Source organism: Pongo pygmaeus, chromosome 21 (genome assembly GCF_028885625.2).
Source record: "Pongo pygmaeus isolate AG05252 chromosome 21, NHGRI_mPonPyg2-v2.0_pri, whole genome shotgun sequence".
NCBI lineage: Eukaryota > Metazoa > Chordata > Mammalia > Primates > Hominidae > Pongo > Pongo pygmaeus.
The window spans coordinates 52,097,396-52,121,514 of record NC_072394.2 but is presented as its reverse complement, the minus strand read 5'-3'; the positions used below and the strand labels follow the sequence as shown (position 1 = coordinate 52,121,514).

Here is a 24,119-nt window from a genome sequence, read left to right as displayed (position 1 = left end):
GCTTTCATTTTCTCTTGCTTGCCGCCATGTAAGATGTGCCTTTCACCTTCCACCATGATTATGAGGCCTCCCCAGCCACGTGGAATTGTGAGTCCATTAAACCTCTTTTTTTAAATAAATAAATAAATAAATAAATAAATAAATAAATAAATAACCCAGTCTTGAGTAGGTCTTTGTCAGCAGCATGAAAACAGACTAATACAATGCATATTTATTGAGCACCTGCTACGGGCCGGGTGCTGGGGACATAGAGGAGATTGAAATAGACCAGGCTCCCACCTGCAGGAGACAAGACCCCTTGCTTCTTTTTACTGGGGGTAAGACAGATAATAAGCAATTTGGTATTGAAAGGGCTTCCCGCTGTGGGCCTGTCCTGCAGCTTCTTTCCCACAGGAACTCCCCACTCTCAACGAGTGACATTCAGAAGACCCTTGGCCTCATGGGAGGTCATGCCTGGCCAGCCCTGGGTGTGGGATGGTGAATCTGTGACCCCTACTCTCTGTGCTCTGTCCCTGCAGGGGACAAGGACCACATATGCAGTGTCAAAAGTCGCCTGTGGAAGCTGCTGTCCCCAGCCAGGCTGGCCACGAGGGCCCACCGGAGCAAATGGCTGGAGAGTTACCTGCTGCACCTGGAGGAGATGGGTGTGTCAGAGGAGATGCAGGCACGGGCCCTGGTGCTGCAGCTGTGGGCCACACAGGTGGGTGTGAATGTGCAAGTGGGTGTGTGCAGGTGTGCATGTGTGGTTGCTATATGAACGCATGTGTGTGTGCGTGTCTCTGCACATGTGCAGGTGTGCATGTGACTATGCCTGTGTGTGCATGTGTATGTAGGTGTGCATTTGTGAGTGCGTGCTGATGTGAGCGTGGGTGTGTGCACACATACCCACTGCCCAAACCAGTTCCCTGACTTCCTTTACTGTCAAACAGCATCACGAACAGAATCATTCATTCAGTATTCTTTTCTTTTTTTTTCTTTTGAGACAGAGTCTCGCTCTGTTGCCCAGGCTGGAGTGCAGTGGCTTGATCTCGGCTCACTGCAACCTCCGCCTCCCAGGTTCAAGTGATTCTCATGCCTCAGCCTCCTGAGTAGCTGGGACCACAGTTGCCTGCCACCATGCCTGGCTAATTTTTGTATTTTTAGTAGAAATGGGGTTTCACTATGTTGGCCAGGCTGGTCTCAAACTCTTGACCTCAAGTGATCTGCCTGCCTCGGCCTCTGGAAGTGCTGGGATTACAGGTGTGAGCCACCATGCCCAGCTTCTTTTTGTTTTTGTTTTTGTTGTTGTTTTTTTTTAATTTGGAAAAGTGTTAAATTTATAGAAAAGTTTAATAAATAGTTTAATGAACTCCTATATATGCCTGACCTTGATTCTCCAGTTTTAAACATTTTACCAACTTTGCTTTCTCTCAATCTGTCTCTTTCTCTCTTATGCTCTCTTTTCCCCACTGGGATTATTTTATTGAAATAATTTGTGAATAAGTTGCAGATATCATGCTTTTTTATCCCTAATTGCTTGAGTGTAAGCAAGAACATCTCCTGCATGACCACAGTACAATAACCAATTTCAGGATAATGAGCCCAAATACATGATCATTATCTAATAAACAGTCTATATTCCAGTTTGCCAGTTGTCTCAATAATGTCCTTTTTGGTTCATCTTGGTCCAGCATCCAATCCAGAATCACACGTTGCATTTAGTCATTCTGACTCTTCAGTTTCCTTTTCTTTCCTTTTTTTTTTTTTTTTTTTGAGATGGAGTCTTGCTCTGTCGCCAGGCTGGAGTGCAGTGACATGATCTCGGCTCACGGCAACCTCTGCCTCCTGAGTTCAAGCGATTCTCCTGCCTCAGCCTCCTGAATAGCTGGGACTACAGGCGCATGCCACCACATCCAGCTAATTTTTTGTATTTTTAGTAGAGATGGGATTTCACCATGTTGGCCAGGATGGTCTTGATCTTTTAACTTCGTGATCCGCCCGCCTCAGCCTCCCAAGGTGCTGGGATTACAGGCATGAGCCACTGCACCTGACCTGTTTTCTTTAATCTGGCACAGTTTCTGTGTATTTCATAGTTTCTCATAATCTTTACATTTTTTGAAGTGTGCAGACCAGTTATTTTGAAGAATTGTTTAGAAGTTCCATTGAGACGCTGGGCATGGTAGTGTGCACCTGTAGTCCCAGCTACTCGGGAGGGTGAGGGAAGAGGATCGCTTGAGCCCAGGAGTTCGAGACCAGCCTGGGCAACATAGTGAGATCCCACCTCTTAAATCCATTGAGTACTTACCATAGACCTCAAAGATTCTGTGTTGTGTTGATTACCATTTGGGGGTCAGGGGGACAGGGGGCAGAGAGTCAGGGAAACATATACAAGGCGATTTTAGATGATGATATGTAGAGTATGAAACAGGGCTGTGAATAGAGAGACTTTCGGGTCTGCTCTAGCTGGGGTTGTCAGGGAGGCCTCCCTGAGATATTTGAGAAGAGCCCTGGGTGATAAGAAAGCTAGATTCAGAGACTTGGAGAAGGTGTGGGGATAGAAGTTTCCAAATAAGGGAAACAGCAAGTGCAAAGGCCCTGGGGTTGGATCATGCAGAGTAGAGTTGGATCACACAGCTGAAGCAGAGTGAGGGAGGGGGCGTGAGACCGAGGGAAGAGATCACTGAGGGCCTTGTGGGTCCTCATAAATGAGGACTTGGGATTTTTCTCTGGGTGAGATGGGGGCCTAGGAGAGTTCTGAGCAGAGGAGGGACAGGATCTTGGGGGCAAAAGCAAAAATAGGGCAACAAGGAGGAAACTGTGGTGGCAGGGTCAGGTGGTGGCCATGGAGGTGATGAGGATGTGGATAGATTTTGGAAATTTCAGGAAGACAGAGCCAGTGGACTTGGTCATGGACCAGGTATTGGAGTGAGAGAAAGAGGGCAGCCTTCGATGCTGCACAGCTCCAGGCCTGGTTCCTGCTCTCTCTCCTGATCCCCAAGCCCCATCTTTCTCTTGGCCCCACTTCGATAGTGACAGTTGCACAGGCTGACATTTCTGGGTAATTCCTCTCCCATCGACTTGCAGCTTATTTTTAGTTTCCTCAGAGCCATTAACTGTCCTTGCAGGCAGAGACTGGCAAGGGGTGGGGGCTGGGATTAATCGGCAGTTGTCCCCCACGTCACTGCCTAATAACATATTTACGTGCAGAGATGACTTGGAGCTCCAAAGTGTCTCCAGAACCCTCGTGGAAATGACCTGTGTCAGCAAAACTGGATGCTGGCCGAGGGGTTTGAGTGGCAGACAGTCCAGGGAATAGCCTTTGGCAGGGCCAGGAGAGCTGGGCAGGAGCTGGGGACAAGATGTCCTCTGAGGTTGAGTCGTTGACAGCGTCCAGAATTCAGGCAGGTGGGAAAACTTTTCAAGGGCCTTTTGGGAGCAGAGCCAAGAGGGTACTTGGCCTAGGAGTTTCTGGCACAGGCTCTGTGACCTCCCAGCCTGGATTTGAATCCTGACTTTGACACTTCCTGGCAAGTCAGTCACTTAACCTCTGAGCACCTCGGTTTACTCATGTGTAAAATGGAGATGGTAGCACCCTCTTCAAGACGTGTTGTGAAGATGAAAGGAGGCAGGAATACATGTGCAATTTTGTAACTGTGCCTTGCAGATAACAAGTGCTCAAGAAACATCTTCAACAAATATTTAGAACACCTACCGTGTGCCAGGCCCCATTCTAGAAGCTGGGGATAGAGCGGTGAGCAAAACAGACAAAAATCCCTGCCCTTAGGGAGCTGGCATTCTGGTGGGAGAAGATAGACAATTAATAAACACATAAGCTGTCATCACAGTGCTTTGGGAGGTTAGAGAGGAACATCATTTGAGGCCCGGAGTTCAAGACCAGCCTGGGCAACATAGCAAGACCCCATCTCTACAAAAAATACCTTATTTTTTTGTAGAAAAGCTGGGCGTGATGATGCATACCTATAGTCCCAGCTACTTGGGAAGCTGAGGCAGGAGCATTGCTTGAGGCTAGGAGGGCAAGGCTGCAATGAGCCATGATTATGCCACTGCACTCCAGCTTGGGTGACATAGTGAGACCCTGTCTCAAAAATAAATAAATAAATAAATAAACAAACAAGTAAGCATCCAAAATGTATTAGAGGTCAGGCGCAGTGGCTCACGCCTGTAATCCCAGCACTTTGAGAGGCCAAGGCAGGCAGATAACTTGAGGTCAGGAGTTTGAGACCAGCCTGGCCAACATGGTGAAACCCTGACTCTGCTAAAAATACAAAAATTAGCCAGGCATGGTGGCACAGGCCCGTAATCCCAGCTACTCGGGAGGCCGAGGTATGAGAATCACTTGAACCTGGAAGTGGAGGTTGCAGTGAGCCGAGATGGCGCCACTGCACTCCAGCCTGGGCGACAGAGTGAGACTTCGTCTCAAAAAAAAAAAAATGTATTAGAGGGAATGTGTTCTATGGAGAACAGATGCAGCAGGAAGGCAGGCCCAGGAAGGCCGCACTGAAAGGTGACATCTGAGCGGAGACTGAAGGAAGTGAGGGGTGAACCATGTAAATATATAGAGTGCAGATTCCCAGGCAGGGAGCAGCAAGTGCAAAGGCCCTGAGGCAGGACTGAGGGTGACATGGTGGGGAGGCAGAGCTGCCGGACCACACAGGTCCCTGTAGGCTGTGGGGAGGGCTTTGGCTTTTACTTTGAGTGAGACAGGTGCCTGCTGAGGGCTCTGAGCAGAGGAAAAACCTGGCCTGTCTTTCGCTTTAGAGGGATCATTCTGGCTGCAGCGCTGACAAGAGACTGTAGGGGGTGGGGAAGCAGAGGCAGGGGGAACAGAGAGGAAGTCATTGCAGGATCCAGACAAGAGAGGGTGCTGCTGGGCCAGGGTCGGGAGTGCTTAGATTCTGAACATATTCCAAAGTAAAGCCAACAGGATCCGCAGTTGGATGGGACCTTGCGGGAGGCCATCAAGGATGAATCCAGGTTTGGGCCTGAGTGACAGGAGGGATGGCAGAGCGATGGGCAGAAGAGGAAGATGGCGGGAGGAGGACGTTTCAGGGAGAAGATCGGGGGTTGGGCTTTGGGTATGTTGAATTTGAGATGGAGATGGGGGAGTGGGCACCTGGAGAAGAGACTCTGGATTTCAAGTTTGAGGTCCAGGCTTGGGAGTTGTCAGCATAGAGGAGTTAAAATCCTCAGAACTGGAGGAGATACTGCGGGCGAGAGTGGGTGAAGAAGGGGGTGTCCCTGGGGCTCACCAACGGTGGGAAAGGTGAGGAGGAGGGGCCAGGAAGGTGGGGGGAGAGCCGGGAGTGAGAAGCTGGGTCAGATGCTGCAGAGAGGCTGAAAAACGGTAGCTGTGATTGCTGCTGTCAGGTCGGAGATGATGAGTCAGGAATAATAATCTCAAAAGATACTGAGCACTTACCCTGGGCCAAGCATCCTGTTGAGCACTTTGCAAACACCATCTCATAGGATCTTCACAACAGCTTCATGAATCCAGAACCCCTGAACCTGGAATCCAGAGTGATGGAAGGGGCAGTGGGAGGCTCAGGCATCCAGGGAGGACCCTGTGGGCCGAGACCTAAGGTCCAGGCAAGGGGAAGAGGAGGCTGTAAGGGAAGGTGGGGTGGGGTGGTGGGGGGCAGACGGAGAAGAGTTTCCAAACACAGGTCAGGCTTCCCTCCCAGCTCTAAGCCCACTGATACTGGTAATGCTGGGACTGAAACCGTTGATTGACAAGATGTCCCTCAGCCCCATCCATCACATCTGATCCTTCTCTTCCTTCCCGATATCTGGCTTGGCCTTCACCCCATCACATCCTCAGCAGCCACAGCCACACATCCCTGGAAATTCCTGGGTGGTCCTGAGAGGTAGGGGAGGGGGCCACGGGAGCTGCTGGGCCTGCACATAGCTCCGCTGAGATAGTGACCATCGAGAAGAATCCTTGAGGCATTTGACAATGGAGTAGAAAGCAAAACCACAGTATTGAGAGTCAAGACAGACTCGGGTGGAATCTCAGCTCTGTCACTAAACTAGTTATGTGACCTCAAACAAGTCACTTTTCTGGGCTTCAGTTTCACCATCTGTAAAGAGGGTTTTTTTGTTTTGTTTTGTTTTGTTTTTGCCTTCAGTAGTTTTATCTTGAAATAATTTTAGATTATAAAAGAGTTGCAAAGATAGTACAGGAGTTCCCAAATACCCTTCACCCAGCTTTCCCTAATGTTACATAACCACAATACATTCATCAAGACTAAGAAATTCACATTGGGACATTGCTAGTAACTGAAGTCTGTACTTTATTCACATTGCCCCAGTTTTTCTGCTAATATCCTTTTTCTCTTCCAGGAGCCAATCCACAATCCCACATTGCACGTAGGGCTTTTGTTTGTTTGTTTGTTTGTTTTAAATAGACTCTATTTTTACAGCAGGTTTAGGTTCACAACAAAATTGAAGGAAAGGTGCAGGGATCTCCCTTAGCCCCCTTCTCCCAATGCCTCGCCTCTCCATCGCTGGTGTCCCTCAGCAGAGTGGCACATTTGTTACAATTTATGACCTACACTAACACATCATTATCACACTTGGGATATTCTTTTATTCCGTTGGAATCTTCTAAATCATAAAAATTAAAAGAAACACAATCTGTGACCCCCATCCCTCAGGTCTCCCTTCTTCTACCGGACTGCATCCTCAGAGGGTCTCCCCCTGGGGGATGGCTACAATGGCCTCCAGTAGCTCTAGGCAATTTAGCAATCCCATGGAGGAGGGCCTCCCTTCCCCTAAATTCTAGCACAGCTCGCAAGCCTGATACTCACTGGCCCAGCCCATGTCACATGCCCCACCCTGCGTGGATCACTCAGTGCCTCTGCCTGGGTCCCATGCCCACACTTGAAGTCTGGAAGGATGGGTCAGTCCTGGATGACCCACATGGACTTAGATTTAAGAGGAGGTGGTTCTGTGAAGGAAAGTGGGGTGCTGTTACCAACGACAAGGAAGCGGATGCAGGCAGGCGCGGGCAGCGGAAGTCCCCCACTTCCACTGATGGGCCACGTGGTCAGGAGGCAACAAGAACGAGTACATGAATCGCCAAGGGTGTGGTCTGGCCCACAGTCAGTGCCTCCCAGAGGTCAGCCACTGCCATTCACAGGAAAGCTAGAACAGGGGGTGGCACTGCTGGGTCATAGCCTTTCGCTGCAGTAGGAGGGAATGAGGACAAACAAGAAGTGTCTTCCTGAGTAAATGGAGGCAAGGCTCCATGGGCGAAAGCTCAAATTCCAGGGTGGCAAATTCAGGATCTCTTAGGGTTGTGCGCACACACACACACACACACACACTCACGCTCACATCTGTGCAGTTGGGTAAAAGACAGTCTTGGTCACCTCCCTAACTTGCCACAGCTTTTTCCTGCAGGCAGAGATAGCCAAGTGCCCATGTGCTCCACTCCTGCTTGGTAATTAATGAGCGGTGGCCCCCATCTAACCATCTGGGCCAGATAAAATGGCCTTGGCGCTGAGCTAAGCCAGTGTTGAATTATTTATCATCCGCATTTGCCTGGCTATTTAAGTGATGGACAGCAAGTGACCTTGCTGTGTCAGCTGGACCTGAGGTGCTGGCGGAACTCTCAGAAAGGGCCGGAGGTCCCCCGACTTGTTTTCAAATACAGGGGAGGGGCCAGTGGGGGAGGGGTAACCACTTCTGAGCACCTACTGTGGGCGCAGCACGTGTGGGATTGCTTGCATTCAGCCTCAGTGGACCCTTGCGGCCACCCAGGAGGAGGCAATGTTATCCCCAGTGTTGAGACCCAAAGGGGGACGTGACTTGTCCACAGTCACAGAAAGTGGGGAGCTGGGATTTGAACCCACCTCTACCTGGTCTCAGTCCAGGGATCTTCTAGCCCACCTTCCAGGCTGTCTTGGAGCTCCACCTCTAATCCAAAGGGACACAGATGTTTATTTGACAAATATCAGTGACCCTCCACTATATGCTGGGCAGTGGATAGTGACCAGGGAGTACTTCGTTTTCCTTTTCAGTAAAAGGCCTAATAATGGCACCTGCGTGATGGAAGTATTGAGCAAAGGAGTGTGGTGCCTCCTGGCCTCATGGCCTCACGGGCACTAAAGAGGAAGACAAAATCTATCTCACCATCATTAATGCTATGGTGCATTGCTTTCCAGCCTTTCCCCATAGGTTTTTCTTCTGTGGTTAAGATCATGCAGCTGTTTTAATCTAACCTTCTATTTGGTTTAATATTGTAACATAAGCATTTCTCATGACATTGTACATCACTATAGAAATCATTTGGATACAGCCTGGGAAACATAGTGAGACCTCATCTTTACAAAAAATAGAAAGATTAGCCGGGCATGGTGGTGCATGCTTGTATCAGCTACTTGGGAGGCTGAAGTAGGAGGATCACTTGAGCCCAGGAGGTGGAGGTTGCAGTGAGCCACGATCACGCCACTGCACTCAAGCCTGGGTGGCTTCTGTTTCACTTAAAATTAGTGTGTCCGTTAAAAAATTTTGAACAGTTTAAAAGGGTATTTGCAAGGAAAGTCAGCCTCCTTCCTCCCTATCCTCTTGTCTTCCCAGCTTCTGTCGCAAGGTAACCTCAGTTACCCGTTTCTGGTGTCTCTTAGAGATGGTCTATGCTTCTTTGGGAGGCTGTGGCCGGAGGACTGCTCGAGGCCAGGAGTTTGAGATCAGCCTGGGAAACATAGGGAGACCCCCATCTCTACCAAAAAAAAAAAAAAAAACCTAGCTGGGTAGCACGTGCCTGTGGCCCCAGCTCCTTGGGAGGCTAAGGCAGAAGGATCACTTGAGCCTAGGAGGTCGAGGCTGCAGTGAGCTATGATTGTGCCACTGCATTCCACCCTGGGTGACAGAGCAAGACCCTGTCTCAAAAAAAAAAAAGAGACGGTCTGTACTTCTTCATGTGTATTTCTCTTTAAACAAACACACAAATGACAGTATGCTGAGCCACCACCCTGCACCTTGCTGTTTGCATGCTTCTGTGTGTCTTGGCTACAGTCCCACATCAGTACACACAGAGCCGGCTTCTTTTTAATGACTTCCTGCATCATCATCCAATGGATGGATCTTCATTTATCTCATTGATCTCCTATTGATAGACATGGAGGTTGTTTCCTGCGTTTTTCTATTACATGAGCACTGCAATAATTATCTTTGTGCATATGTCCTTTTGCCCATGTGCAATTATGTCTGTAATGAAATTAGTGGGTAAACATGATATTTAATGATGATTTAATATTCCATTATTATGATTGAATAGGATAGTCACGGCAGACAAAAACCTTCCCCCAAATTGAGATTAGTCTGTATTCTTCCCGTATCTGGATCACTAAAGGGTGCCATATACACATTTTAGCCACATACCGAAAAGCTGAGGCTAAAATGTTTATGAAAATGTTCAGCTAAGACTGAAGCCTTGAAGCAAGAAATTCCACTCATTTTCCTAAGTGTTTATCTATTGGGAAGTTTAAATAATTTTTATTCATAGCTTTCAGTCATCAATGATGATTGAGGGTTTGTTTTATACGTACACACCACACACACATTTATTCTTCAAGTGACTGATAGAATTTTAAGATACAAAGCATATAGGGAACTTTTTGCATCGCAAACTATGTCAAGAATGATTATATTTGGAAGCAAAGCTTTAGATATTGCACCAGTTAGCTATTGTTGCATAACAAACATCCACAACAACTCAGTGGCATACACCCATCAGCATTTATTTAACTCACGGGTCTGTGGGTCTGGCTCAGTGGGGCAGCTCAGCTCTGTCCATGAGTCTCTCATCCTCCTCTTGGGATCAGTGGGCTTGCTGAGCAAGTGGAAATACAAAGTCTCTCGCGGCTTAGACATAAAGTGGCTGTTCCTTCAATTCCACCTCATTCTATTGGCCAAAGCAAGTCCATGGCTGAGCATAAAATCAAAGGGCAGGGGAAATACACACTGGCTCTTGAATGGGAGGAACAGCAAATTCACATGGTAAGGAGCATGGATTCTGGGATTGGTGAAGAATTGGGGCCAACAATGTGATCATTCTCAGACGTGAACAGTCTTAACTGATACACCCTGTTCCTATTACTGACACTGTTTTGCTGATTAGCTATGAAGATTACCTGTGTGACCTAGGATTAGTGACTTTGCACACAGTCAGGGATGCCACGAGTGGCCTTGAAGTAGGTATTTTGGGCCACAGGGCAGTTTTGGCCATGTCCTGAGGCTGGAGATAGACACTGGTCATGCCCGGGTGTTTGGCAGCAGTGGGAGCCCAGGCCTACTGGCCCCTCTGTCTTGGCCCGAGCTGTGTCCCTGGCAGAGATGAGTCAGCTCTGCCCTCATAATGGCATAACAGGGGCCCTTCTCCTTGCAGGGGAATATGGGTCCTGCTGCCTTCTGGCTCCTGCTCTTCCTTCTCAAGAATCCTGAAGCCCTGGCTGCTGTCCGTGGAGAGCTCGAGAGTATCCTTTGGCAAGCAGAGCAGCCTGTCTCGCAGATGACCACTCTCCCACAGAAGGTTCTAGACAGCACGCCTGTGCTTGGTGAGATCGTCAGACCCTCCAGGATAGCCCCTAAGACTGCATTATCATGGACCCCCAAAGCCATCCCCAACATGGGCTCCTGTCTTCCAGGATCCATCAGTGTCCTCCAACCTAGGGTCTCCCTAAGCTTCCTATCTTCACACACCTGGCATCTCCATACTCCAGTCTCAGCTAGGGGTCAAGTGACAGAAAACCTAACTTCAATTGAGTAAGGTGAAAAGGTACTTTGAGACATATCACTAAAAAGCCCAGAGGATTGGCTCCAGGCACAGGTGGATCCAGGCACTTTAACAATGTCGTCAGGACTACTCAGTTCCTCTCCACCTCTCAGCCCTGTTTCCCACTGGGTTGGCTCCAGTCTCAGGCTGGCAGTAGCTGTTGGCAGCTCAAGACTGACTTCCTTCTGGCTCTGTGAGACTCTGAATCTCTTACAATGTTCCCACCAAGGGTCCCAAGACTGTGTCTCATTGGCTTTCTTTGGGTCATGTGTCCATACTGAACCAATCACAGGGCTCAGAGGGATGCTCTGATTGGCCAGTCACAGCCCCATCCCAGGAGTTGAGCATAGAATCAGCAGTCTAACCCCTGAGAATGAGAGAGGGGTGGACCGTAGAGGAAAATCAGGGGCCCGTTTCCAGAAGACAAATATATGCCGGGCAGGCAGGAACAGAGATTGATGGCCCTACTCTCTCCCCAGCCTTCTGATATCTCCCTAGCTCCCACCTTCCCTCACAACTTCTCTTGGGGTCAGACCTGGATACCCTCATGTTCAGGGGTCTCTGAGGGACCACAGAGACCACATGTCATCATGTGTCCTTTTTCACCTTGCTGTGTGACTGTGTGGGCGAGGCAGGCACCCTCTCTGAGCCTCTTCATCTTCCTCTGTAAAATAAGAGCTGGGGTTGGCATATGAGCAGGTGAAGAGATAGCCTGCTGACACTTCCTTGCACCTGCCCCATGCAGACAGCGTGCTGAGTGAGAGCCTCAGGCTTACAGCTGCCCCCTTCATCACCCGCGAGGTTGTGGTGGACCTGGCCATGCCCATGGCAGACGGGCGAGAATTCAACCTGCGACGTGGTGATCGCCTCCTCCTCTTCCCCTTCCTGAGCCCCCAGAGAGACCCAGAAATCTACACAGACCCAGAGGTAAGTGGCAGGGGCACCTGGTCATATGGGGTCTGTGGGAGAAAAATCAGTGACTTTGGGATGAGCCAGATCTGAGTGGCAGCCTGGCTCTGCTCTTTGTTTGCTATGTGACATTGCCCAGATTGCTTCACCTCTCTGTGTTTGCTTCCTCACTTGTGAAATGGACCTCATAATAGCACCTGCCCCATGAGATTGATAGGAAGATTAAATGGGATCATGCATAAGCAGATATTGATGGCCCCACTCTCTCCCCAGCCTTCTGATATCTCTTTGGCTCCTACCTTTTTTCACAGCTTCTCTTGGAGTCAGACCCAGATCCCCTCATGTTCAAGGGTCTCTGAGGAACCCTAGAACATGAGGGGATGTTCATTCACACTGAGCGCTTTGTGATAGCTCAGCCATTTTCCTTATTTCAGAATGTTATAATGTCAGTTTCTCAACACTTTTCCCTCGCCCCAGACTTTGAGAAGAAGTAAACTTTCACAATTGCTAACAGATTGGGTGCTTACTGTGTGTCAGACCCTAAACTACATGCTCATCTATCCATCCATTCATTCATCTGCCCATCTACTCATGCATCTGTCTATTCATGTATTCATCCATCCATCCACACACTCACCTATCTACCTATCCATTCATCTATCCATCCACCCATCCATTCATCCATCCACCCACCAATTTACCCTTTCATCCACCCATCTACCCCTTCATTTATCCATCCAGCCACCCATCCACTCGTCTATCCATCCATCCACTCATCTACCCATACACCCATCTCTCCATTCATCCATTCACAAACTCACCCATCCATCCATTAATCTATCCATCCACCCATCCATCCATGCATCCATCCATCCATCCATCCATCCATCCACATACTCACCCATCTACCCATCCATTAATCTATCCATCCACCCATCCATCTATCCATCCACCCATGAAGCTACCCTTTCATCCAACCACCTACCCATGAATCTGTCCATCTATCCACCCATCTATCCATCTGTCTGTCCATTCAATCATCTACTCATTTATCCATCCATCCACCCACCCATTTATCTACCCACTCACTCATATGTCCATCCACCCATTCTTTTACTTATCCACCCATCCATCCATCTGTCCACCCATCTACTCATCCATCCATCCATTTGTCCATTCATCCATTTATTCATCCATCCACCCATCCACCCATCAATCTACTCATTCATTCACCCATCTACCAATCCATCCATCCACCCCATCTACCCATCAATCCATCCATCCATCCCTCCATTCATCCATTTTTCCATCCACATTTCCATCTCTTAGTCTATCCACTGGTTCATTCACCTATCCTTCCACCCATCTTTCAGTCAGCAGCTACTCCATGCCAAGCTCTGTGCTCAGCTACAACCCTTGCCTTACCACTGTGCAGTGTAACCAAAGGAAATTGGCATTTTCTTTTTAAAAAATATTTTAATTTCTTTTATTTTACATTACAAAAGTAATATGTACCATAGAATATAAAGAAATACAGAGAAATATATACTTAAATGTAAAAAATAAATATTTCCCTTCTTCTCCAGTTCTAAGAGTTCTTTAGCCATGGTTTGGAGTGTGCCTTGTGAATTGTTTTCATGGCTTTACAGGCATACACACAACACATTCACATGCCATGAAAAGATTGGTGTGTGTATAGGATCATACAATATATACTATTCTGAAACTTGCTTTTTTCACTCAACAACTAATTGTAGAAATTCTTTCCATGTCAGTACACACAAACCTTTTGCCATAATTTTTTAACCAATCCCCTTTCAATTGACCTGTATATGGTTTCCAGTTTTTCCCTCTTATAAACATGACTGTCATGAACATCCTCATACATTTTTCTTGGTGTGGGCTTGTTCTGGGAATGGGGTCAGAAAAGGACCTTCTTCCTATTTCAGGTATTTATTTATTTATTTATTTATTTATTTATTTTTTTTTTTTTTATTTCAGGTATTTAAATACAACCGATTCCTGAACCCTGACGGATCAGAGAAGAAAGACTTTTACAAGGATGGGAAACGGCTGAAGAATTACAACATGCCCTGGGGGGCGGGGCACAATCACTGCTTGGGGAGGAGTTATGCCGTCAACAGCATCAAACAGTGAGTGGGGGGCCAGGGCGGGGCCAGGGTGGCTCCTGATCCCCTGGTTGGCAGGTGCCCTTCTCTCCTGGGACTGAGGGCTCAGCCAGGAGAATGGTTTGGCAGAGGCTCCACACAGACAGCCCGTGAGCCATCTCTTATTTGTGGTTTTACAACTGTGTGCTTTTATAAATCAGAAGAGCTCATGTAAAAAAGCCAGATTTCGGATTTCTTTTGAAATAATCAGATCTGGCAGCAGGTTCTTCCCTCCAAGACTGGTGTCCAGATTCCAAATACTGGACATTCCTTTCAGCTGACCGTAGCTGCCCGTCTGCAGCTGCTGCTGCATGTTCAGAACTTCGTGTTAGGAACTGGCCGAACTTCACTGTTCCCACTTGGTTATTTTAATGCCTGTGGGGCCGAGAGCCTCATAAATTATCTCCTTTGAACCCCAGGAGCTTTGGCCACCAGGATCACAAACAGATTGGACCAGGGGTTATGACATCTGCCCTGTCCTCCTGTCCAGCCCCTGTGCAATCATAAGCTGGGTTACCTTCTGAGCCTCTGTTTCCTCAACTGTAAAATGAGGGTTCTGATTATAACTACACCACAGGAGTGTCAGGATAAATGAATTGGATCTTTCTAAGTTCTTAACCCACTGCCTGGTTCATTGCAGGCATTTGAAAAATGTTAATTATTATCATAATTATTAATATCATTATTGTGCATGCATTATGCTGAGTGGGCACGTTACATAAACCTTTGGCCTCAGTTTCCTCAAGAAAATGGAGTCGATTATGAACATAATACAGCTCATATGCATTCCTTAAAATCACCTTGCGGTATGAAATCATGCAACAAAAACTGCAGGGATGCACACCTGTAATCCCAGCACTTTGGGAGGCTGAGATGGGCAGATCATTTGACGCCAGGAGTTTGAGACCAGCCTAGCCAACATGGTGAAACCCTGTCTCTACTAAAAATACAAAAATTGGCCGGGTGTGGTGGAGCGTGCCTGTAATCCCAACTACTCAGGAGGCTGAGGCAGGAGAATCTCTTGAACCCAGGAGGCGGAGACTGCAGTGAGCCAAGATTGCACTGTTGCACTCCAGCCTGGGCGACAGAGTGAGACTCTGCCTCAAAAAAAAAAAAAAAAAAGAAAGAAAGAAAGAAAGAAAAAACTGCGGGGATTGAGGGAAAAGGGGAACTGGGGCCCAACACTCAAAAACCTCATCAGTGACATAATAAAAAAAAAAAGAGAGAGAAGAACCCAGTAAAAAATGGTAGTCAAGTTTTATACATGTTACCTGGCTAAGAACTATGTAAGTGCTGTAATAACTGTGGCTGTAGATCGATACTTAGTTGCGTGCATGTGTATGTTTTATGGGTTTCTGCACAGCCAGGTTCAGCTGGGTGCAGTCTTTTATATTCACTTCATGTTTCTCACAAGTGAAATTGCACGTGAGCAAATGTGAAACTTGCATTATATTCAAATGGTGCCCTAATATGTCAATCCTATTGGAACAAATTCACCTGTTCAAAACAAGTGTTAGAGCAGAACCGACTGGCATTCCTACCTCATCAAGTTTTTGGACAGACAAAAAGAGATAGCGGGTACTAAATGCTTAGATGGTGCCTAGCGCACAGTGTTCCAATAAATTAGCTAATTTGTTGTTATTTTTATCTCACTGAATTGTCATGACAACCCTGCTGGTCCGTCTAAAACTGAGTCTAGACAGGTCAGACCATTTGCCTTGTTCCCAGGAAGTGGAGGTGTAGGAGTTCAAATCCAGGGGTGGGCACAAAACCGCCATCCTATAGAAACTCACCCTCTAGTTTCCTACAGCCTCAGAGCTGGAAGAGACTCAACCTGCCTTTCCCCTCTTTGACCAGATGGGAGAACTGAGACCCAGAGTGGAAAAGAACTTGGCTAGAGCCATATTCCCATAAGCGGCGCAGCCCAGATCTGTCCAGAATGTTAACTCCCCTCTCTCCTCATCTGCCCTCTTCTTCACTCCTTCAGTGAGACAAAAGAATCCCCACCATGTGCTCCGTTCTGCATCGGGCACCTGGGTTGGGGTAGGGAATAGTGGTGGAAAAGAGTCATAAGATATTCTCCTGTCCCTTACGAACATGGGCATTGGTAAGATGAGGCAGGGAGGCAGCAACCGTTGACATCCCCCGTAGGGCTGGCTCCACATTTATGGGGGCACTGATTACATCATAGGCATGGCAGCTGCGAATAGTTATTGTGACAGTTTTCCCAGAAGATGGCAGTAGAGAGTGCTTGTTCTTGCAAAGCTGGTCTATTTAGGACAATCTTCTCAGAGATGACAGTAAAATGTCTTGAGAGAGCGATGCCTGTTTCTAATCTCGCAAAGACACCTAAGGGTTAGCAGCAGCCCTGGCCAAGATAGACAGTGAGGGTTCCAGAAGTTTGGAGAAAGGCGGGGAAGAGTGCGGGCTGGAGGATCCAGAGGAGTCGCCGTATTAATCAGCACAGGCTCAGCCCTGCACCTGCCGAGTCTCAGTGGCTTTTACCAACAGAGGTGTAGTTCCACTCACACGGTATCAGCTGTGGGTTTGGAGGGCTTCCCCACTCTGTGCACAGACTCAGGCCAGGCTCTTTCCCTCTTTCGGCTCCACCGTCTCAATGTGAAGCCTGCATGGCTGCCAGGCAGAAGGGACAGCTGGAGAGCCACACACTGGCTCGCGAATGCTTTGACACAGGAGTGACACAGGCCACTTCTGCACACAGCCCATTCGCCAGAACTCATCCACGGGCCTGCCTAACCTTACAGGGGGCTGGCAAATGTGGTGAGCAGCAAATGCGTTTGTTCTACTTCCTCACTCCTCTCCTCACTTTCCTCAAAGTTGGAGTCAGACTTAGGAGGCAGCCATGGCTCCCCTGCCTTGTTCCTGATAACCCCCTGCCCTACTCCTCTCCTTCACACCTTCCATGCCATCTCTCTGCAGATTTGTGTTCCTCGTGCTGGTGCACTTGGACCTGGAGCTGATCAGCGCAGATGTGGAGATCCCTGAGTTTGTCCTCAGCAGGTATGGCTTCGGTCTGATGCAGCCGGAACACGACGTGCCTGTCCGCTACCGCATCCGCCCATGACACAGGGAGCAGATGTCACGTGCTCGCCTCTGCCCAGCCTGCCCCAGCCTCCCAGCTTTCTGTGTGCACAGTTGGCCTGGGTGCAGGTGCTAGCATTACCACTTGCCTGCTTTTCTCCCAGAAGGCTGGGTCCAGGGGAGGGAAAAGCTAAGAGGGTGAACAAAGAAAAGACATTGAAAGCTCTATGGATTATCCACTGCAGTTTTCTTTCCAAAATCAGGCTTTGTCTGCTCCCAACTCACCTCGTTCCTCTCACCTCGTGATATCCACAAACGCTATTCAGATAAGGCAGAACTAGGAGTCTTCACTGCTCTGCCCCCAACTCCCGGAGGCGTCACCTTCCCAGTTCTTATGAGCTAGCATGGCCCGGGCCTTATCCAGTCAAAGCGGATGCTGGCCACAGAAAGGCCACTCAGGACCTAGCAGTGTGTCCATTGATGTCATTCAGCAGTCAGTCCCCCAATAATCCTTAAACCAGCTAAAACCAAAGGAGTCCCTTAGAAGATCTGCTTCCCTGGGGCCCCATTTACCGGATTGCCCCATTGCTCACACTAGTTGAGAAAATGCAGGAGAGCTTCCCCCAAGGCTGATGCGTTCCCAGTACAGAACAGGGGCACCCTCCAAACACTGGGCTCTGAGGAGTGGAGTTCTCTGTTCTAGACTGACAGGCACCAGATGGGATGGGCTTTCTCAGTGTCAGCACTCAGGTAGGGAGCTAAGGAAGACACAGCCCAGACAAGATGGCTGGAAGGAGCCAGCCAGGACTCCTTAGACTGGTCAAGCCAAAAAAGAAGGTGCCGATTTCATGCATTCTAGTGCAGAAGCCCCAACTGTGGTCACGATCCAGTCTGCAGACGTGTTTTGTTTGGACTGCACTTAAAAAAATGCCTCAGTTCTTATCATCTTTGGGAGAGTTCATTCAAAATGTCCAGCTTCTCTTGAAAACTTGGTATATCTGGCCACACTGGGCTCACATTCCCAAGGGTAACTCTTGGCCAGAGCTGAGTGGCAGCCGCCTCCCTTATGCAGGACATGTGCTCTCGGCTTCACCAGGGTTCTGACCGGGTCTGCTTCTGCATTCACAGCACCTCCTGGACCTGAAGGCATCTGAGTGTGAGACCCTGTTCTAATTCTTAGAAGTGACATTGTAAGAGGTGGTGGGGACCAGCTAATTGGTCCAACCCAGCCTGAGTGCACCACCCTTTGGACAAATGTATCAGTGATGAAAATTTGTCTTTGCCCTGGCTTGCCTGTAATCCCAGCACTTTGGGAGGCCAAGGTGGGCGGATCACTTGAGGTTGGGAGCTCAAGACCAGCCTGGCCAACATGGCGAAACCCCGTCTCTACTAAACATACAAAAATTAGTCAGGTGTGGCGGTGCGCACCTGTAATCCCAGCTACTCAGGAGGCTGAGGCACCAGAATCGCTTGAACCCAGGAGGTGGAGGTTGCAGTGAGCTGAGACTGCGCCATGGCACTCTAGCCTGGGCGACAGAGCAAGACTCTGTCTCAATAAATGAATAATTAATTAAAATAAAAAGCAGCTTAAAGAGAAAAATGGCCTGCAAACCTTTTTTTATGATGCTATTTTTATTAATATAAGGTCATGTTTATTGAGACCCTTTAAATGCCTGTGAGAGACCCCATAGACAGTATTTCTACTCCTCACAGCATCTCTGTGAAGAGAAGGAGGGTTGTGCCCACTTCATAGATGAGAAAACTGAGAGGTGAGATGACTTGCCTGGGGCCACATAGCTCGTAAGCTGTAGAACTCTGTAGGCAGATTTACTGTCCCAGGAGCAAATACTGGATGGGCAACTCCTGTTCTTTGGGCTCAGGGGGACTGGTGATGGGACAATTCTTTTTGACTTCAGGAGCTGACAGAGTCAGAGGCACCTAAACATGGGTACATCTTGTAAGACGCATAATGAGGTCCCTCTAGCTTTAGTTGGAGGGAGAGAAAAGAACCCCAGACCTCTGAATGTCCCAGAGGCTAGTCTCTTCTCAGAGCAGCACTGGGGTTTGGGGGCTTCCCTGGGCCTCAGCCTCCAGGCACCCCCAGGATTCCCAGAGAGACGCTGTGATTGGCAGGAGGCAGGATATCCCCAGGGAAACCCATCTTCACGCCTGGGTGACCCCCACTGCCGCCTCCTTCTTAACTCTGCGGGAAATCAGAGCTGGCAGCCTCCAGTGGGAGGACAGAGCCGGTTTCCGTGGCAACCCTCAGCTGCCTCATCGTGGCTGGGAAGGGAAGGAAGCAAGCCGGCAGAAATAGCTATGGAAGATCTTGCGCAGGCTGCAACCCTGGTGTGCTGGGGGAAAACCCTTATGACTCCCCTCTTCCAAATCAGGCTGGGTTGTCACTGAGACTAGATTCTCACCTGCCTTCAAAGAAGGGCCAATTCCCTTTAAAGGTCGCACCTCCTTGGAACCACAGTCATTAGTGAATTACACTCAAGGAAAACACGTGCTCCCACCAGGCAGCTCCAGCTGTTACCTGAGATACTGAAGTGCAGCTCAGGAGACGATTATTTAAACCTGCCCTTGTTTTAATCGTTATTTTTCTTTTTTTTAAAAAAAATAGAAGCTATAAAGAAAAGAGGGAGAGATGAGTGGGTTAGCTACCTGCTATGCACTAGTCAGGAAGTTACCAGGATGCCATTGTATTTCTTCATCCCTTGCTTAAGAATCAAAATTGCTGGACATATGTTAGGAATACTCTTTCTTTCTTTCTTTCTTTTTAAGCTCAGTGGCAAGAATGAAATACTCTTTTTTTTTTTTTGAAATGGAGTCTCGCTCTGCTGCCCAGGCTAGAGTGCAGTGGCGCCATCTTGGCTCACTGCAAGCTCTGCCTCCCGGGTTCACAGCATTCTCCTGCCTCAGCCACCCGAGCAGCTGGGACTACAAGCGCCCGCCACCACACCCAGCTAATTTTTGGATTTTTAGTAGAGATGGGGTTTCACCGTATTAGCCAGGATGGTCTCGATCTCCTGAGCTCGTGATCTGCCCGCCTCGGCCTCCCAAAGTGCTGGGATTACAGGCGAGAGCCACTGCGCCTGGCCAAGAATAAAATACTCTTAAGTTGATCTAATGAAGTGTTTCCTTATCATTGTGATTATTATTACTATTATTTGCTATATTTTAATATTGTTGTTTACCGAATATTCTCCTTTAAACAGACTCGCTTTTTAAACTTTGTTTTTAAAAGGAACTTTTTTCCCCCGATTGCTGCCAATAGTGGATAACATGTATCACTCACTGCCAAGAATAGAAAGTGACCGTGAAAAATAAATTCGCTAGGGAGGGGGGCTCCATGCTGGTGTGGCCAAGGCTGAGAGCTCTCTCTTCTCTGTTACTAAATGAGATAAGCAAGTGTTAGCATTGCCTTAAGGCTACACTGGCATCTCCCTGACCTTCTCTAGGGACAGAAGGAGGAGTAAGTTTCTCATCACATGGGCCACCAGGGCCATCTCCTCCTACCAGTGGCCCCCACTCACAGGGAGCTGGCAATGTCCTACCTGCCTGTTCTCCAGATGGAGAAACAGGCTCTGAGAGATCACAGGTCTTGCCCAAAGTCATTGATTTTGATGATTAAAAAGAATAAACACAGTGTTTCCTGAGTAGCAGTGATTGTTATGCCTTGCTATTTTAATAAAGATTCTATTTTCGTATAACATTGTCAAGTGGAAACATGCTGAAATCTATTAAACCATCTTTGTTTGTGGAACTGCCTCTGAGTGTGATTCTGATGGAGGGCATTGACTGTGCCTGGAATGGTGAGGTCAGCTCTTGGGACAGGAGAGCACAGAGCAACTACTCTGTCCCTTGCTGTGGGCCCAGGCCTCTCACAGACAGAACTGAGTCACACCTTTACCCACCCTCCAAGGCATAGATGAGTATCCCTGTTTTTACAGAGGAAGAAACTGAGGGTCAGAGAGGTGAAGTGGTTTGCCCAAGAACATGTGGCTAAGAAGTAGTAGACCTGGAATTCAAATGCAGGCCCCTCTCTGCCTGAGACAGGGTTCAGGATCTTTCTTTCAGTGATCCTCCGGCTGGCAGCAGAGGGACTGGGTACCCATTAGAGCAGGGGTCCACAACCCCTGGGCCACAGATCAGTATAGGTCCTTGGCCTATTAGGAAATGGGCTCCACAACAGGAGGTGAATGGCGAGTGAGTGAGCAAAGTTTCATCTATATTTACAGCCACTCCCCATCACTCACATTACCGCCTGAGCTCCACCTCCTGTCAGATCAGTGGCGCCATTAGATTCTCATAGGAGGGTGAACCCTATTGTGAACTGCACAGGCGAAGAATCTAGGTTTCGCACTCCTTATGAGAATCTATTGCCTGGTCATCTATCACTGTCTCCCATCACCCCCAGATGGGACCATCTAGTTAAAGGAAAACAAGCTCAGGGCTCCCACTGATTCTACATTATGGTGAGTTGTATAATTATCTCACTATTTCAAACAATGTAATAATAATATAAATAAAGTGCACAATAAACGTAATGCACTTGAACCATCCCGAAACCATACCGCCACCCCCACCCCTGGATCGGTGGAAGAATTGTCTTCTATGAAATCAGTCCCTGGTGCCAAAAAGGTTGGGGACTGCTGCATTAGAGGACTTTGGGGCAGACCCTGGTAACAAGCAGACAACACAAAAGCTCTCTTTAAAATTCACTGGATGCTGTCCATCCTTCACCAGAATGCATGCATTCATATTAAAATAAAAAAGCAGGGGTGAAATGGATTAAATAAGCCTTGGGAGAAATAAAAAGGGAAATTTGCTTTTTTCTCTCAAATCTTTATATAGAAATAATATCCCAGTGCAGATGTGCCTCACGTCAGTTTCCTCATCTGTGAGGAGGTCATGGAGGCGCATCAGGTGGGATGGGATTTGGCAGTGAGTGACAGACTTCTCAAAGTAACATAGCAACATGTTATATATTAACATGCTTTCATTTAATACCGCAGGCTTTTTTTTTTTTTTTTTGAGAAGGAGTCTTGCTCTGTCTCCCAGGCTGGAGTGCAGTGGTGTGATCTCAGCTCACTGCAACCTCCGCCTCCCGGGTTCAAGGGATTCTCCTACCTCAGCCTCCTGAGTAGCTGGGATTTTGGGCATGTGCCACTACACCCAGCTAATTTTTGTATTTTTAGTAGAGATGGGGTTTCACCATGTTGGCCAGGCTGGTCTTGAATTCCTGACCTCAGGTGATCTGCCCACCTCGGCCTCCCAAAGTGCTGGGATTATAGTCATAAGCCACCATGCCTGGCCACATTTTTTTTTCTCTTTCAAGCAGATACGGGAGGCCAGAGGTGGTGTGACATCTCCACAATCATGGGGTCCCTCCTTTCTGGACCCTCTAGCATCTGTAACCAGTGGTTTCCACCTCAGGGGCCGATATGGCTGCTTGAGCTCCAGCCATTTTGTCCACATTCCACCCAGCAGGAAGGAGGGTGAAGCAAAGAAGAGAAAAACCCCTGCATTCATCCCATTGGTCAGAACTCAATCACATGACCACATCTTGCTGGACAGACAGGAGGCTGGGAAATGTAGTCTTTCTCTTCAGGACATCAGTATGTGCCCTCAGAGGGGTACCATACCCCAGTTTGAGAAGTGCTGAATTATACTCTCTTGTTTACCAGTCATGGTCTGAACCACATGGCAGGGCCAGAGGGACAGGACTTGGCTTCCCTGAGCCACTGACCCAGCCTTTGTTATAGCCTGGGTCCTAGTGATCTGCAGCTCCAAGACTTTGGCCTTTCATACCCTTGTATCATTAAAGTCAACAGAAAGACCCAGTGTTTTATTTTGCCAGGTAAGGACATTAAGAAATACATTTACTCCTACTGTCAGCTTATGAAAGGATATTTTAATACCCCTAAAGCAGAAAGGTAGGTTTCATATTGGAATTAACACAACCACTCACTCAAAAGTCTATATTGAATAGCCCAAAAGGCGGAAACAATCCAGATGTCCACCAACTGATAAATGGATAAGCAAAATGTGATGTATCCCCCATTCCAATGGAATAATATTTGTCAATAAAAAGGAATCAAGTACTGACATATGCTACAACACAAATGAGCCTTGAACACATTATGCTAAGTGAAAGAAGCCAGTCACGAAAGGCCGCTTATTATAGGACTGAATGTATATGAAATGTCCAGAATAGGCAAATCTATAGAGACATGAAGTAGGCTAGTGGTTTCCAGGGATGGGGAAATAGGGAGAAATAGGGAGTGACCACTAATGAAACCTACTAAAATGGATCACTGTGATGGTTGTGAAACTCTGTGAATGTACTAATAAATGGGCAATTTTTTTTTTTTTTTTGAGACGGGGTCACACTTTGTCACCCAGGCTGGACTGCAGTGGTGTGATTTCAGATCACTGCAACCTCTGCCTCTCAGGCTCTAGCTATCCTCCCACCTCAGCCTCCTGAGTAGCTGGGACTACAGGCCTGAGCCACCATGCCTGCCTGGCTAATTTTTGTTTTTGTATATTTTTGTAGAAGGGGGTTTCGCCATGTTGCCCAGGCTGGTCTCAAACTCCTGGGCTCAAATGATCCTCCCTCCTCAGCCTCGCAAAGTGCTAGGATTATAGGTGTGAGCTGCTGTTCCTGGTCATGTGGGCAAATTTTATGATACATGAATTATACCTCAAGAAAGCTGTTATGCACTTTTTAAGTAAATATTTTGAGCACCTCTCATTGTACCAGGCACTGTTCTAGACAACAGGACCCGGCAGTGAGTAACACAGACCAAAAAAATGATATACCCCTGTCTTCACAGCGCTGACATTCTCATGGGAGAAACCGTAAGAAATGAGGCAAATAAGTAAAATATAAAGCAGTTCAAATGGAGATAAGTGCTTTGGAGAAGAATAAAGGAGTCAGGAGATGGGAAGTGAGATTTTAAAGAGAGTGGGCAGGAATGGCCTCCCTGGGGGAGCTTTGAACAGAAATTCAATGGAAATGAGAGGAGCAAACCACTGGGGCATCTGAGGAAAGAATGTTCTGGAGAGATGCAATGGCAAATGTGAAGATGGGAAGCTCTGGGGCAGGTTCTAGGAGCAGGAGGGAGGCAGTGTGGCCAGCAGCCACGGAAGACTCTGGGCAGAGAAGGGCCATGGTTTAACTTACATTCTAGCAGGATCCATCTCACCGTGCGTGC

General features: G+C 47.9%; 1 protein-coding gene across 2 annotated transcripts in view; it reads left to right on the top strand.

Moving 5' to 3' along the window:
• Window positions 1-18,496, top strand: part of PTGIS (prostaglandin I2 synthase) — a 65,022-nt gene extending 46,526 nt beyond the window's left edge. The window contains exons 6-11 of one of the 2 annotated variants that reach the window (XM_063659564.1): window positions 519-700; window positions 10,391-10,559; window positions 11,523-11,704; window positions 13,688-13,839; window positions 16,795-16,875; window positions 18,025-18,496. In XM_063659564.1, the coding sequence (XP_063515634.1) occupies window positions 519-700; window positions 10,391-10,559; window positions 11,523-11,704; window positions 13,688-13,839; window positions 16,795-16,875; window positions 18,025-18,040 (782 nt within the window). In that variant the 3' untranslated portion in view covers window positions 18,041-18,496. Of the gene's footprint in view, window positions 1-518; window positions 701-10,390; window positions 10,560-11,522; window positions 11,705-13,687; window positions 13,840-16,794 lie in introns of both variants that reach the window. The other variant, XM_054468062.2, reaches the window with a different exon arrangement.
• Window positions 18,497-24,119: the final 5,623 nt, after the last annotated feature.